Here is a 13801-nt window from a genome sequence, read left to right as displayed (position 1 = left end):
GGACCCTGCTTGGGTTTTGAATAGAAGGCTCGACATCCAGTTATTTTCTTGTTTGACCACTTTCATCTTTTTTATTGGCCGTTGGTCTTATTTTCCTGTGACCCTACATTTGGTTAACCCTTGTTAAAACCTGTGCCCAAAAGAAAAACTTGACTTTAGAACAGGCAAGTGCTCCCACCAGGTGGGGGAGGAGGGGAGGACGCTCGTCAGAGGCTCTCGTCAAACACAAGTTGGGAGTACATGGGTCTGACTGGAATTCACCTTCTTTGGAATGTCTGTGCCTTTGTTTAAGCTTGCATATTTTAAGTCTCTTTTTTTTAATGATTTCATTTATAGTCCTCGATAACAAGAGAACATATTTAAGATCTGTTTCTGTTCTTGTACTAAAAATGATTTGGAAAAGTGTACCTGCTACCATTTATGCCAATAATTTTATAAAGTTGGAGTTGATGTGATACACAGCAAAGAGGCACAAAGGCAAAGTCACTTGTCCAAAGTCCTCAGATGAAGCCTGCCCCAGGCTTATGTATGCTACCCATTTATTCACCAAGAAAACCCTCAACAGCTGGGCCTGCATGGAGTGGTTATATTTCAAGGTTTTCACAGGGATTACAATGACAGTCCCCACCCCAATCAGGCGCCAGGATAAGAGCAGGGACTTAAAACAGCACCCCAGTCCTTCAGCCTGAGCCACCACATGCTACCAGTGTCCTAACCTCCCCCTGGGCCCCAAGCTAGGCTAGGGCTTGGGCAGACAAATGAGTCACATTGCCACCTGAGAACCCCCGCCCCAGGGGAGGACCCAGCCTGAGTCTCCCTCCACCCAAGTGCAAAGTGTGTAAACAGAAAAGTGCAGTCTAAGTGGGTCCTGCTCCTGCCCCCCGTGCGTGGGGAGAGGCACACAGAGACAAGCCTGGCTTTCTCTGGCCTCACTGCTTAACAGAAGGTCCGGAGTGAAGCAGTTTGCCCTTGCGCACAGCTCCAGGGCCGCACTCATTTTGACAGCTGCCAGTGTCCCTACAGTTTATCAGGTGAATTGGTCAGGGGGTCAGTCTCTCTCAAGTCTGACTTAAGGCTGGGACAGCCCCATCATTCTCTGTTGATTATGTGGCGCATATATATTATTTATATAAATATTTCTCTATGTACAGGAAATAAGGTGGCTTTCAGGGAGGGAGGGAGGCTGGGGGCCGCAAGGCATCAATGCTGTTGGAGTTGTCCAATTCAGTGCTGTCACAGTCTGAGTCCTCAGAATTGGGAGGGCCCTGTGAGGAAGAGCAGAAATGCAATGAGGTGGGGCTCAGCATCTCGGCATTACAGGGCCTCGCACTGGGGTTTTTTACTTATGTATTTTTTTGGCAAGCCAGTGGCTTACTGGTTTTTAGGATCCAAACTGCTGAGGCTGTTGTTCCAAAGCACCAGGCCACCTACTCGAAGGATCCCTCCTTGGCTGCTCTTTCTAAATGCCGTGCCTCAGGTGCTTGTATTACAGGCCTCATTCTGCCACGTGGCTTTTGCTGTCTTTGTGGGAGGAAACTGGCTTATAAATTCAGGGACCTCTCTCTGGCTGTGCAGCTGCTCCTGGCTCTCCCTGTCTAGTACCTGGCTCTGTTAGGTGACTCACCTGCTCACCTCTGAGTAGGTCCTGCTGTGGGATAGGCAGGGAGCTGGGTTCGGGATCAGTGACCACCTCAGAAGCTGGTGGGTCCGATGGAAGTTCCGAGCCCTGGGAGCACATGTCATCAGACCGTTCATCCGGCCGCTCGTCCGTGTTGGTACTGCCAACCTCAGGTGTGCCACTAGGGGAAGGCTCACTAGCTGTACCTTCCTCCCCGTCTGATGGATTCTCTGAGCTGAAGGTAGATAGTGACTGGCGCATGTTCAGGCCCTGAGGCCACCTGTGTTTTGCAGAGACAGTGGGTTACAGCTCAGTTTTGCCCCTTGCAGCGTAGAAGCAAGGCCACTCCTGAACTCCATTGCTCACCTCTGGCTTGACGTCAGCTCTACTTCACTGTCTACCTCTCCTTCCTCCTCTTCTGAGGAGATGCCGCGTTTCTGCAGGGAGATGGGGTGGGGGGCTGTGGTCAAGGTGGGAGAGGTCACTAAGAACCTCAGAAGGGAGCATAGGAAGGTTGGTCAGCGCCTTAGACCAGGAATAGAATGCGGCAGTGTCCCTGGGAGAGCAGGACAGGGAGAGTTCAGGGAGTTGCGCATACTTTACCTGACTTCTGGTGACAGCAGCCCTGTACAGCAGTGCAGCCGGGGTCAAGTGTTGGGACCCAGCCCGGCTTCCTCCCCGGCCTGCTGTCCCTTCCCTTCCAGTTCCCAGCAGCCCCACGCCTTCGCCAGGCCCTACTGCTGGAGGGGGCTCTCCTTTGGCTCCCCCAGGTGAATCTGGGCTGGTGGAGCCAGGGGCTGAGCCTTCGCTGGGGGGCGTGTCCCCCCGGGCAGGAGGTGGCGAGCCAGGATCGCAGGCTCCCCCTGAGGCGCCCCGGCCCCGGGCTCCTAGTGCTGCGGACAGCAGGTCTGGAGACGAGGAAGACATCTTGCGGAGCAGGAGGTCGTGGTGGAGCCCGCGGAGGGCTGGGGGGCAGGCCTCCCAAGCTGAAGGTCCCCCTGTTAGGGACCCTGGGCTTCCCGGTCCCCCGGGTTCATGGGCTGGCACGGCTGCACGAAGCCCAGGCAGGTCCCCACAGCTGCCCTTGGCGCTGGCCTTCCGGTGACGCGTCTTGCCACGGCGATTCCGCCCTGGTGAAGGGGGTCCTTTGGGGCACCCAGGAAGCCCCACTCCACTCAGGGCTGCATCTAGCTTAGGTAGTAAAGACTCTGTCTTGAGGATATCTGGCCTGGTAGGGGAGAGAGGATCAGGATAAGGCGTCTCTATACCCAGGGCTGGCCTGCATGGGCGTCAGGAGCTCCCCACTCCCACCTTTTGCTGTGAGGCGACAGCTTCTGCGGCACATTGCGCTTCTTGATGAGCTTCTCCATGGTGTTGCCGTGCAGGATGCCTCGGGAAGGGTGTGACTTCAGCAGGCCCGGGCACCTGCGCTCTAAAGCTTGCTCCCGCCTAGACATCCATGCACCTCTTAGTTGGAGATGGGTTCAGTGGGCTCAGCTTGGGGTGGGGGTGGGGCTTTGGGGGATTGATGCCTGAGGACAGGCGGGGTTACCTGAGCAGCTCCCGCTCCTTGAGTTCCAGCTGCAACATGAGAGCATTCAGTTCCATGTACAGATTGTTGGCTCGCTCCAGCTTCCTCTCATAGTGTTCCCGGATGTCCAAGGCATGTCTGAAACAGGTAGAAGGCTCCTCAAGTGAACCAGGTTCACCTGCTGGCATCGTGGGGAAGTCGCCTCCCAGATGTGAGCACACACCTGAGCTCCTCTCTCCTCCGCATCACCAGCTCCTCTTCGAGGCGGTGCAGACAGGTCCCTTCAGACTTAATCTTTTCAAAGTGCAGCTTGACTTCCTCCCGCCACTCTGCCTGGGGGCGTAGACAATGAGGGGTGAGGGTAGTCCTCTGCCTGCCTGGTAGACAGTCTGTGGGCTGCCGGCACCACAGCATGTGGGCTGCCCGGCCCTCATCAGGCCCCCCCCTCACACCTGGGACTTGAAGTAGGTCTCCTGTGGCGTGGAGAGCACATCGGCTGAGGCGATGTCCAGGTGCAGCAGGATCTGTCGGAACGATGGGCGGTTTCGAGGTTTGCTGTTCCTGAAGGGAGGTGGGGGTGGGGGTGGGTTTCAGATAGCAGCTTAGAACATCTGCCCAAAGTGTCCTGAAGACCCCGATCCTGTGCCCCGAGAACTCTGTCAACTAGGAAGTGGAAGTGAGGAGACCTGTGCAACTACGTGACGGCTTGTCCTCCCAGGACAAGGCCTTTAAAGGAAGCGCCTGGAAATGCCTGACCACAGCTGGAGCGGCCTCAAGCTTGCCTGGGGGTCTGGGTTCCCTGCTGCTGCCTTCGGAGGTCAGTTGGAGGCTTGGCTGTTCCGGTGCCCCTTCCGTGCTCTGGTGCTTGGTAGCAGCCCTGGTTAGCAGGTACTGTTACCCATGGCGCACAGAAGAGGAAAGGGTTTGGAAGTGACACCACCTGCCTGGAGTCGCTCAGCCTGGGAGGCTGCATGAGCCCATTCCAAATGCAAGGCACCCCCTGCAGGTTATGGCCAGCTCAGCCCGCTATGCCCACATTCTCCATCCTGGGCTCTGGGAGCTGGGATTTTCTGTTACGGATTCAGGCCCTGGGTGGCCGGGATCTAGGAGCCCGCTACCCACCAGCAACACCCCCTTGCTCCCCAGCCCCAAGACCATCCTCACCAGCACTGGCGGAGTAGGATTTTGAAGCCGTCTGGGCAGCTGGAGGGCACAGGCAGATGCAGACTGTTGCTGCCCACACCCCAGATGATGGCGGAGGAGTCCACGTCTTTGTAGGGAATCTCACCCGTCAGCAGTTCCCACAGCACCACACCAAAGGACCTGAGGAGGAGGGGCTTCACTTGGGAAGAGCTCTCTGTAGAAGCCCTGGCCGCCATGTCCAGTCCCCGGAAGTGCCCCCGCCCTGGGGCCCAGCCTGGCCCTCACCAGATGTCCACCTTCTCAGACACAGGCTCGTTGCGGATCACCTCTGGGGCCATCCAGGCCACCGTCCCTGCAAAGGACATCTTGGTGCTCTTGTCACTCAGCTCCTTGGAAGTGCCGAAATCTGAGATCTTGACCACGTCATCGTATGTGATTAGCATGCTGGGAAAGAGCAGTCAGCTGGACTCTGCCCCTCCGCACACATCCCCTGACTGTGTGTGGGCTCCACCGCAGCCCTCCCGACATGGGACCCCACGTGTACCCACTTCCGGCTGGTATACTCACTTGGGGGACTTGAGGTCTCGGTGGATGATCTTGTGCAGGTGTAGGTAGTTCATGCCCCCAGCGATGCCCATGGACCAGTCAACCAGCAAGGAGGGGGTGACTGGGCGGCCAGCCCGCAGCACCTCGTACAGCTGGCCCTGGGCGCAGAACTCCATGAGGATGCAGTAGCAGGGGGCCTGGGTGCACACACCCCTGGGGGCCAAACAGTGGTGTGAAGGCTTCGGCCACCTGGCTCCCACCTGGTTCACACTTGGAAGCCCCCTTTCCCACCCATGCCATTTGGAAGTGTCCTCAGGAAAGGACGTGGCTGGGTCCCACAGCCCAGGAGGGTCCCAGCCCCCAGCCCCTGCCAGGGGCCTCACTTGAAAGTGATGATGTTGGGGTGCTTAAGCTTCCGCAGGTGTTTGATGTCAGTCTCCTTGAGGTCTCGCACCTTCTTCACAGCCACCTCTTCCCCGTGGAAGCGCCCCAGGAAGACGGCGCCCTGGGCCCCCGAGCCTACCCACTGCAGGTCCAGGATTTCCTCAAAGGGAACCTCCCAAGGGTCTGTGGGCAGGAGGCACAGTGCCACAAGGCTCAGGGCCAGGGCCGGGGCACTGGGTGGGCAGTGGGAAAGGGCCTGGGGCTTGGCCTTGGGGAGGGAAAGACTCAGGTGCTGGAGGTGGGGCTCCCGCAAGCACAGCACCTACCTTCCTGCTGCTGCTTGTGCTCCGTGGAGTAGGCCTTGCCAATCATGGTCCACACGGGGCGCAGGCAGCCAAAGAGGCCTTCCAGGAAGCCACTGCCACTCTGGCACTGTAGCCGCACCTCATCAGCTCTAACCCTGGACGCCCGGCTCTCAGGAGACCCCGTGGCTCCCCCGGGGCCCCCTGCATCCTGCTCGTGAAGCTGCAGAACGCTGTTGGCAAAAGGCTCGGGGGGCGGCTCCCCACCCGGGGAGGGGCTGGGCCCGCCCCCGCCCTGCCCACCGAGGGGCACAACATCGCGAAGCACGCACTGCGTAGGGGTCAGGTCCTTCTCGGGGGTGCAGTCGGAAGTGTCCGGGTCCAGTTTGCGCATGGATGCCTCGCTGAGCGTGGACACGAAGCCCCCGAAGGAAGGGGAGGGTGTGCGGGTCTCGTGGAGGCAGGCCATGGCGTCTGTGCCCCCGCTGCGGTGGTGAGCGGCAGGCCTGCGCACAGGAAGGGCCAGTCAGGGCCGCCATCCCCAGCAAGAGGTGTTCAGGTGCAGAGAGCTGGCCTCAGGGCAGCCCTGCTGGGGATAACCCTTGAGTCTCCCCCTAGGGTGAGGAGGGAGCCTGACACACTTGGCCTCTCGGGCATCTATCGGCGACACAAGCAACAGTCGGGTATCCAGGTAACACCCCTGAGTACCATTCTCAAGTATCACCGCACTCAGGCACATACTGGTAAAATACACTGACTCGGCAGGCACTAGTCCCCTTCTCTGTGTTGCACTGCACTTGACACACGCCGGTACGCCTGTGCGTCACACAGCGAGGTCTCAACCTCAGCTCTGGCTCACCTGCCCCTGCTACATGCAGGTGATGCACCTGTACGTCCCACTCACGTACTTGGCACAGGGTACCACCGGGGGCCCTCTCAGGAACACTGAACTCAGGTGAGTGCCTATATGACACACTCAGGGCGCACAGGTGCACACCGCGGCTCGGTGTGCTGTCACCGCCCTCCCGGCATGCTCTGTGCAAGGGGCAGAACCGTTCGATGCGGATGCAGAACAAGCTGTGGCCGCTGCTTCATCTCCCCTGGCCCTCCCATCACAGCTGCTCTCCCGGAGCTCAAAGGAGGCCCTGTCTTCTCTCTCCTCTTCTCCACTGCCCCAGCCGCAGATCCCTAAATCAAGACCCAGCTTTCTAGGCAATGGCCTAGAAATGGCCACTAAACTCTCCAACCCTAGACCTGCCTCGGCCATTTAATAACAGCTGTGTGACCTCAGGAGAGCCACGGCGGAGTTTCTGCACATATACAGGCGGATAATCCACCCAGCAGGAATGCAAGTGGGCCAGAGCTGGCCACTGGCGGTCATCCTGAGTACCCATCTCCCGCCACATCCAGGCAGCTCCCAGCCCCTGCCCTGAACCACAGCGCAAGGGGTGGTAAGGTGTCGATGACGTAGAGACACAAGGCGGCTTGATTCTGGGAACAGGTACATTTCCAAGCCTTTCCACAGAACACTTCCTTAGCGCAGGGTAGCCCTGGAATCTGCCCCCTCCCCCCATCGGGCACAAGCAGCGGTTGTCGCCTGGCCCAGGACAGCGGCCTCTTCAATCCTCTCCAAGTCTCCCACCACCAAGGAGTTTTCTAAACATGTGTACTTGCCACACCCCCTCTACTGTTTCAGACCCCAGCTGCCCCCTGCCCTCGCCCTGGTAGTCTCGGCTCCGAGCTCTGGCCACCCAACCGCCCCAGTCTCATCCCTCCAGACTGCTGGACCCCAGGCAGGCCACACAGAAACTCAGCTCACCCCAGGCTACAACAGGCAAAAAGCCTGAGCTGGGGGGGCATAAGGTGTACTGCGAATGTTAGCCTCTGCAGTCGGCACAACCGTGCATTCGATCCCCAAAGCAGTAAGGTGGGCATTCTTGGCCCCTTCTACACACTAAGGCGTGGTGGGATTAAGCGGCCTGCCTGTGGTGCCACAGTGAGCCCAAGCCCCCAGGTGTGCTCTGTGCAACTTTGACGAGCCTTCCCCACCGCTGCAGGTCAGTCCCTCCTCGGGGCGCGCGCCCACAGACACACATAGATACACTGGCTCGTTTGGTGCTCAGAGACGCTCCCATTCCATCCTTGCCAACACAGACCCAGAAAGCGGAAATCACAGCTCCGGAATCCCTAAGGCATCCTGCTAGATACCTGCCCTTCCCAGAGCTAATGCAAACCAAACTGGCCAGCCAAGCGCCCCCCCCCCCCCCCACAACAGAATTTCCTCTGCAGTAGCCAGGGGCTCTCACCTGCCCGCCCTCCCCCTGCCCCCAGGCCGGCGCTTCCTTCTTGGACCATCCAGAACCGAGGCCCGCGGGCTCTCGGACGCTCTGGCCTGCTCAGGCTGGCCCGGAAGCAAGGATGATGGGATGGGGTCCGCGGGGGCCATCAGGCCACGAGGGCTGGATCCCGAAGCCCGAGTCGGAACCCCACCGAGCGGAGAGGAAGGGGTTACGGCCGCGGCGCCCCCTCCCCCCTCCCGACCTCCTTCCCGGCCGTCACGTGGCTGGGGGCGGGGGTCCGGGTGGGCCAGGGGAGGGGACACGGCGGGCCCGGAGAAGCGCGGGGCGCTGCGGCGTAACCATGACGACTGGGCCCGAGGCGGCGCGTGAAGTCACCAGGACCAGATTAGCCCAGGGTCACGTGAGCGCGCCGCGGGGGCGGGGCCGCGCCGCGCGGCCCATGTGGCCGGTGCCGGGGTGGCCTTGGGCGTCCGGGGCCCGAGGTGCGACCCCGGCCAGCGGCCGGCCCCGGTGCGCCTTCTTCGCGTGCAGCCCCGCGGGCAGATAAGGGAGTCCTTCAGGGGCCAGAGGGCATCCGGAGGACAAGCGATGGGTATCGGAGAGCGGGGGCTTGGGCTTGGGCGTCGGGGACACGGTGCAGGCAATGGAGAGTGAGGGAGGCAGGACACGGCCAGGGCGAAGGCACAGCCGGAGGCGAGAGGCCCAGAGCCGGGAACCGAGGGAGGCGCCGCGGAGTGCAGCCTGCGCTGGGGGGGCTTGGAAAGCACAGCCCCCCCCCCCCCGCGAGGAGTGCATGTGGGAGCCTCTCCCCAGCCCCGACTTTTTAAGGCGGGGTTAGGCGCGGCCGCCTCTCCCTCCAGGTCACCAGGCTCATCCCAGAGGCCCCTCGGGTGTCCAGAGAATCCACATCACCTGTGTGTCTGGAGAAATGGGAGACCAGGGAAAAGCAAGGGGTCCGGCCAGGCCCACCCCGCCCCCAGCGCAGGAGCAGGCCACGTGCCCCAGGGAGCTGCAGCCCTGGTCCTCTACCTCCCCCACCCCCCTCCCGCCGGCTCCTTTATCCTGACCCGCCAGCTGTGCCCCGGCGCCAGGGCTTTGGAGGGGATAGTATGGCTGGGAGCCCCCGGCCCAGACATTTGTCACCTGGGGGGAGGGGCGCTGTCTCCTGGGCCATCAATTATGCAGCACGTGGGGGAAGGGCTGCAATGCGATCGGAGCGGCGAGTATCTCTGTCAGTCATTCTGTCAGATCCGGGGAAGGGGCAGGATGCTCTCTGAACCCCACATCTGCCAGGGGAGGGGCTTCTTGGACACTGGGAGGCCCTAACGCAGCTGCAGGTTTGCTGGCGCCCCCAGAGGGCCCCCTAAGAAAACTGCAGGGTGGAGTAGAGGCAGAAGCCCCCCCCCCCATTCCTCCAGCCTGGGATGCTTGAGGCTGGGCCAGGTGAAGCTGCTCAGCTCCTTCGCAGCCCCCCCACCCCCACCCCACTGCAGGTTCTCAAGGCCAAGCTGCTTATCCTGAGGCCGTGGAGGGGGTAGTTCAGAGGCCAGGCCATCTGTCTGGACCCTGGGCTCCCTCACAGCCTCTCAGGAAATCCGAGCAGAGCCCCCACCCCCACCCTGGCTCCTGAGTGCACGTGGGAGGGGGGCTGCAAGGGAGAGGAGCTGGCTCAGACAAGGACCAAGGCTGCAACTTGTCATTTCGTCCCAGCCACAGTGTTCTTCCAGGGGACTGGCTTTTCCCTGTGTTGTGCTCTCGTGAAGGGGAGACCGGACAGCACCCCTTAACACAGGTCCTTGGCCTCACCCAGCAGCCCAAGCTGTTGGACTGCTTCCAGGATGGTGGGCAGAGGCACAGGACAGCTTAGGGAAAAAGCACCAGCTGTGGCTTCAGAGAGACCAGAGCTTATGGAGGTGGGTGGCGAGGGTGAGTTGGAAGTGCGACGCCTGCCCGCCAGCCCCCTTGCTTGGTTGGAGCCCAGGCCTAGGCCATCTCTCCTGTCTGCCTCATGAGCTCAGGTTCCAGTGGAACCGTAGAAAGGCCTGATTCTCTGCACCAGCCCCCACGGCCTGGCCAAGTTCTCTCTCTGGAGTCTTCTCCGATACGCAGCCACAGCACTGACCCGGGATCCCTGCTAGGCCCCACCTACCCACGGAGGTCTGAGGCGAAGGGGGGATAAGTCACAGGGGCCCCTAGGGGAACCTGGAAGGAGTTAAGCATATTTTAACAGTTCCTGAGCTAGATGTGCACTAAAGAAAATCTAAGGGCTGGCATTCTGGCACCGTGGGTTAAGCCGCTGCCTGCAATGCTGGCACCATGCTAAGAGCACCAGTTTTGAGTCCCGGCTGCTCCACTTCTGATCCTGCTCCCCACTAATATGCCTGGGAAACAGCGGAACATGGTCCAAGTGCTTGGGTCCCTGCTACCCACTTGGGAGACCCAGATGAAGCTCCAGGCTCCTGGCTTCGGTCTGGCCCAGCACTGGCCGTTGTGGCCATTTGGGGAGTGAGCCAGTGGGTGGAATGGAAGTTGTCCCTCTCTGCAACTCAGGCCTTTCAAATAAACAAATAAATCTTGAAAAAGGGAACAAAATAAAGTCTGGAGTAGACGTTGTGGTGCAGCAGGTTAAGCCACCGCCTGGGACCCAGCATCCCATAGTTGGGGGTCCAGGCTACTCCGTTTCTGGTCCAGCTTCCTGCTAATGTGCACCCAGGGAGGCAGCAGAGAACAGCTCAGCACTGGCTGCGCACCTGAGAGACCCCGATGGAGCTCCAGGTTCCTGTCTTTGGCCTGGCCCAGCCCTGGCTGCTGTGGGCCTTTGGGGAATGAACCAGCGGATGGAAAATTCTCTCTCTCTCCCTCTGCCTTTCAAGTGGATGAAAATAAACAAAAAGAAGTCTGGATGAGCAGGTGTTTGGCACAGTGGTTAAGACAAGTGGCTAACGCTGCTCAGGACAGCCGTGTCCCATACTGCAGTCCCTGGTTCAATTCCCGGCTCCGTTCTGGTTCCAGCTCCCTGCTAATGCGTGTCCTCAAGTTGTTGGACCCCTACCACCCACGTGGGAGACCTGGCTTGAATTCCAGTCTCCTGGCTTTGGCCTGGCCTGGCCCAGCCCAGCTGTTGCTGGCATTTGGGGACTGAACCAGAGTCTGTAGATCTCTGTTTCTGTCGTCCTCCCTCTCTGTTTCTCCCACTCTCTCTCTTTCTCTGGCTTTCAAATACATAGTAAATAAATAAAATCTTAAAAGCTGGGAGGACAAATACCACAGCTTAGCCACATCTAGGCAGGTAGCATTCTTAATGTTTCAGATTTCTGCTTTCGGTTTAACTATATTTTCTGGTATTTTCGGTACTCCCTTTCAATGGCTTTTTTAAAAAAAGGCAAAACTTACTTTAAACTTCAAAAGGAGCTTGGGGCCGTTGTGCCTGGGTAAATGCAGACCCCAGACTCAGAGATTGGTTGAGTCTGGGCCCCCGAGCTGGTGGGGAGGGGGCAGGAGAGGAACCAAGCTTAGATGCCATATCCCCACATGAGCACGGGGCACCTCGGCCACACGGCGGCCAACACCGCGTTCCTATGTGCAGAAGAGCACAGGCTCCGGGCCTGACGGACCCGGGTTCAAGTCCCGCTTCTTGCCCTAGACTAAGTTTTTCACTTTGAAGAAATTAAGTGTCAGTGTCCGCATGTCTAAGGCAGAGGTGATGACAACACCATCTGACTGTTGTCGGGGGCATGACTGAGGCAGTCACAAAAGTTCCTGGCCCGGGAAGTTCTGGATACATTCCGCGACCTAGACCTTGCTGGCGCCAAGTGGCAGGTTTTGTATAAATGGTGGCAAGGGTGGTGGAGGAGAAACAGGAGGGCAGAGAGAGCAGGAGCCAGGCCAGGGCCTTCCTTGCCCTCCCCTGGGAGCAGGGTCAGGGGCACTGCCTCTCCTCCCAGCCCTAGCCCAGCTGCTGCAGAGCAGTCTCTGCTCAGCTCCACTGAAGGGGTCCCTCCCGCCCCAGAAGGGGCTCTGGGAAAGGTGGATTGTGCGACCCCTTCCTTCTCACAGGTAGGCCTGCGCTGTGGACAGGCCCTGGCTGTGGGTGCTGGGGCCTTGGGCCCCCTTCTTGGCAAGGCAGCCGCCAGCAGTCTCATAGCAGGAGCACTGGGGAGCCCAACACCCAGGCTACCTCCTGCCCTCACCCCTCTGCTCTCCAAGAGGTGGGCACCCAGCACGCCTGTCTTTATGTGTGTGGGGAGCTGGGGTCTTCTCGCATCACCTGTGTCACAGTCTGAGTGGACAGGGGCTTTTCTGCTCCTTGGAGTGAGGGGAGAGGGAGCAAGGCCCTTAGGCCCAGAGAAACTCGAGTGTCTCGACAGGAAGGCTCAGTGCGGCTTTCCTGAGTCCCTCCTGCCGGCCTTGGCTGTGACCCTCCGGCTCAGGGAGTCCGCCTTGTGGTTTGAGGACTGGGCGGCTGGGTGGGAGCCCCGGTGTGCACTCCCTTCTACTTGAAGGCTGCTCCCCTACACGCCTGCCAAAGGCGGAACCCGCCAGGGACCTGAAAGGTGGGATTCTGCTCCCCTAATTCCCAGGAACACCTATTTCTTCCCACCTTGACCCCCGTTCCTGCCTCCCCTGGGTCAAGATCATGGTTATCAGGAAGTTCCACCTCCGTGGAAGACTCTTGCTTTATTTTTTAGTCAATGAGTTTGAAGAGTGTGAGTGGGAGAGGGAGGAGGCTCTGGCAGGGCCTGACCTGAGGAAATGGGTTAGGGGAGCCACAGGAGCCAGAAACAGCAGGAGGCCACCTATGCATGGGGGGAGGGGAGGTACAGCAGCTGGAGGCAAAAGCCACAGCTGGAGGGGATCAGGGCATTACAGCCGCAAGGGGAGGGGGCCGGGCCTCGGGCTTCAGGGAACAGGTGCTCTCAGGTCCAGTCTGCTCAGTGGGGTGGGGGTAGGGGTGGGGGTGGGGGGAGGCAGGGGGTGCATCGGGCCATGTCCTTGCTTTCCTTCCCTGGAGGGGCCCAAACTCGCCCCCCCCCCCCCCCGCCTTCTCTCCCTCCCCTCCAGAGGCTGAGTGGGAGGAGAGAGGCTGTTCCCTTACCGCTGTCCTTTACGGCTGTCCCCCAGTCACTCCCCACCCCAAGCCTCCCTTCCAGTCTCGGGGCCCTCGGGCTCCAGCCTGGGCCGCGGCATCCCTCCCTCCTTCCCATCCCCACGGGCGTCGGGTCCAGGTCCCCAGGTCTCCATCCAAACAGCCTCAGCATCCCCGCGCCGCCTCCCTCCGCCACGCCAAATCTGCAGCCCGACCTTGCCTCGGTGCCCGGATCCCAGGACCCAGACCCGTGCCTGCCCCCCACCCCCCACCGCTCGGCCAGGCTCTCACCTCGGGGGCTCCTCGGCCGCAGCACAAAAGGCGGCGCTGCTGCAGCTCCGCTCCGGATGCTGCTCCCGCCTCCTCCTCCTTCTCCTCCGCCTTCCCACCTCCCCCCGCTGCCCTCGACCGGACTCGGGGCGCTGTCACGGCGAGGCTCGTGCGGGGTCCGAGCGCACGGATGTCAGCCCCGGCTTCCGGCCCCCACCCCCCGACCCCCAGCCCCGTCCCCACTCGGCTTGAACTCCCGCTCCTTCCGAGGCCCCCGCCCCTGGCCCCCCGGGACGGACACGCCCTGAGCGGGGGATGCAGCGCTGGAGCCGCCGGCCTCTTAAAGGAGCCCGCTGCTGCCATCCGGCGCGCTCCAGGCTCGTCCCCGGCCCGCCCGGGCCCCCTGCCTGCCCGCTGGCGGTGTCCTAGGGCTGTCCCACCTCGGGCCTCGTGCGGATCGCTTCCTGCCCGCCGCGAGAGCAGATCCTCGGATGGGATCCCCAGCGCTCGGACCCGGCTCCCCGTCACACACATCGAGCCAGCTCTGCCTCCCCTAACTGTCGCCACTCCAGTTCCACCCAATTGGAATCCTCTCAGCTCTGGGTCCCATGTCTCTCCAGT

At 60.7% G+C, this 13801-nt stretch overlaps 1 protein-coding gene across 4 annotated transcripts; it reads right to left on the bottom strand.

The window, feature by feature from the left end:
- Positions 1–44: 44 nt before the first annotated feature.
- On the bottom strand, positions 45–13275 carry MAP3K12 (mitogen-activated protein kinase kinase kinase 12). Of its 4 annotated transcripts, none has more exons than XR_009867071.1 (15): positions 13202–13275; positions 5549–6030; positions 5222–5405; positions 4860–5051; positions 4578–4736; positions 4314–4472; positions 3602–3710; positions 3373–3482; positions 3171–3287; positions 2930–3067; positions 2222–2846; positions 1985–2055; positions 1825–1898; positions 1633–1726; positions 1177–1265 (listed from the first exon to the last, which is right to left on the bottom strand). XR_009867071.1 is itself a non-coding variant. In XM_062203572.1 (14 exons), the coding sequence occupies exons 2-14, from the start codon at positions 5991–5993 to the stop codon at positions 1167–1169; spliced, it is 2682 nt and encodes an 893-aa protein (XP_062059556.1). In that variant the 5' UTR covers positions 5994–6030; positions 13202–13275; the 3' UTR covers positions 45–1166. The 4 variants fall into 4 exon arrangements, 2 of the variants coding, with proteins under 2 accessions (XP_062059556.1, XP_062059557.1); XR_009867070.1 differs by having other exon boundaries at positions 1180–1265; positions 1625–1726; XM_062203572.1 differs by having other exon boundaries at positions 45–1265; positions 1625–1898.
- Positions 13276–13801: the final 526 nt, after the last annotated feature.

Source organism: Lepus europaeus, chromosome 10 (assembly GCF_033115175.1).
Source record: "Lepus europaeus isolate LE1 chromosome 10, mLepTim1.pri, whole genome shotgun sequence".
Classification (NCBI taxonomy): domain Eukaryota; kingdom Metazoa; phylum Chordata; class Mammalia; order Lagomorpha; family Leporidae; genus Lepus; species Lepus europaeus.
The sequence above is the reverse complement of the archived record's forward strand: the minus strand, read 5'-3'. Positions and strand labels throughout refer to the sequence as shown.

Excerpts from the sequence above, each read along its gene's own strand:
- MAP3K12 (XM_062203572.1), bottom strand. The coding sequence starts at position 5,993 with ATGGCCTGCCTCCACGAGACCCGCACACCCTCCCCTTCCTTCGGGGGC. Across the intron at positions 3,711-4,313 it reads ATCCTACTCCGCCAGTGCTG|GAACAGCAAACCTCGAAACC; the intron begins GTGAGGATGGTC and ends ACCTCCCTTCAG. Across the intron at positions 2,847-2,929 it reads CTGTCGCCTCACAGCAAAAG|GCCAGATATCCTCAAGACAG; the intron begins GTGGGAGTGGGG and ends CTCCCCTACCAG.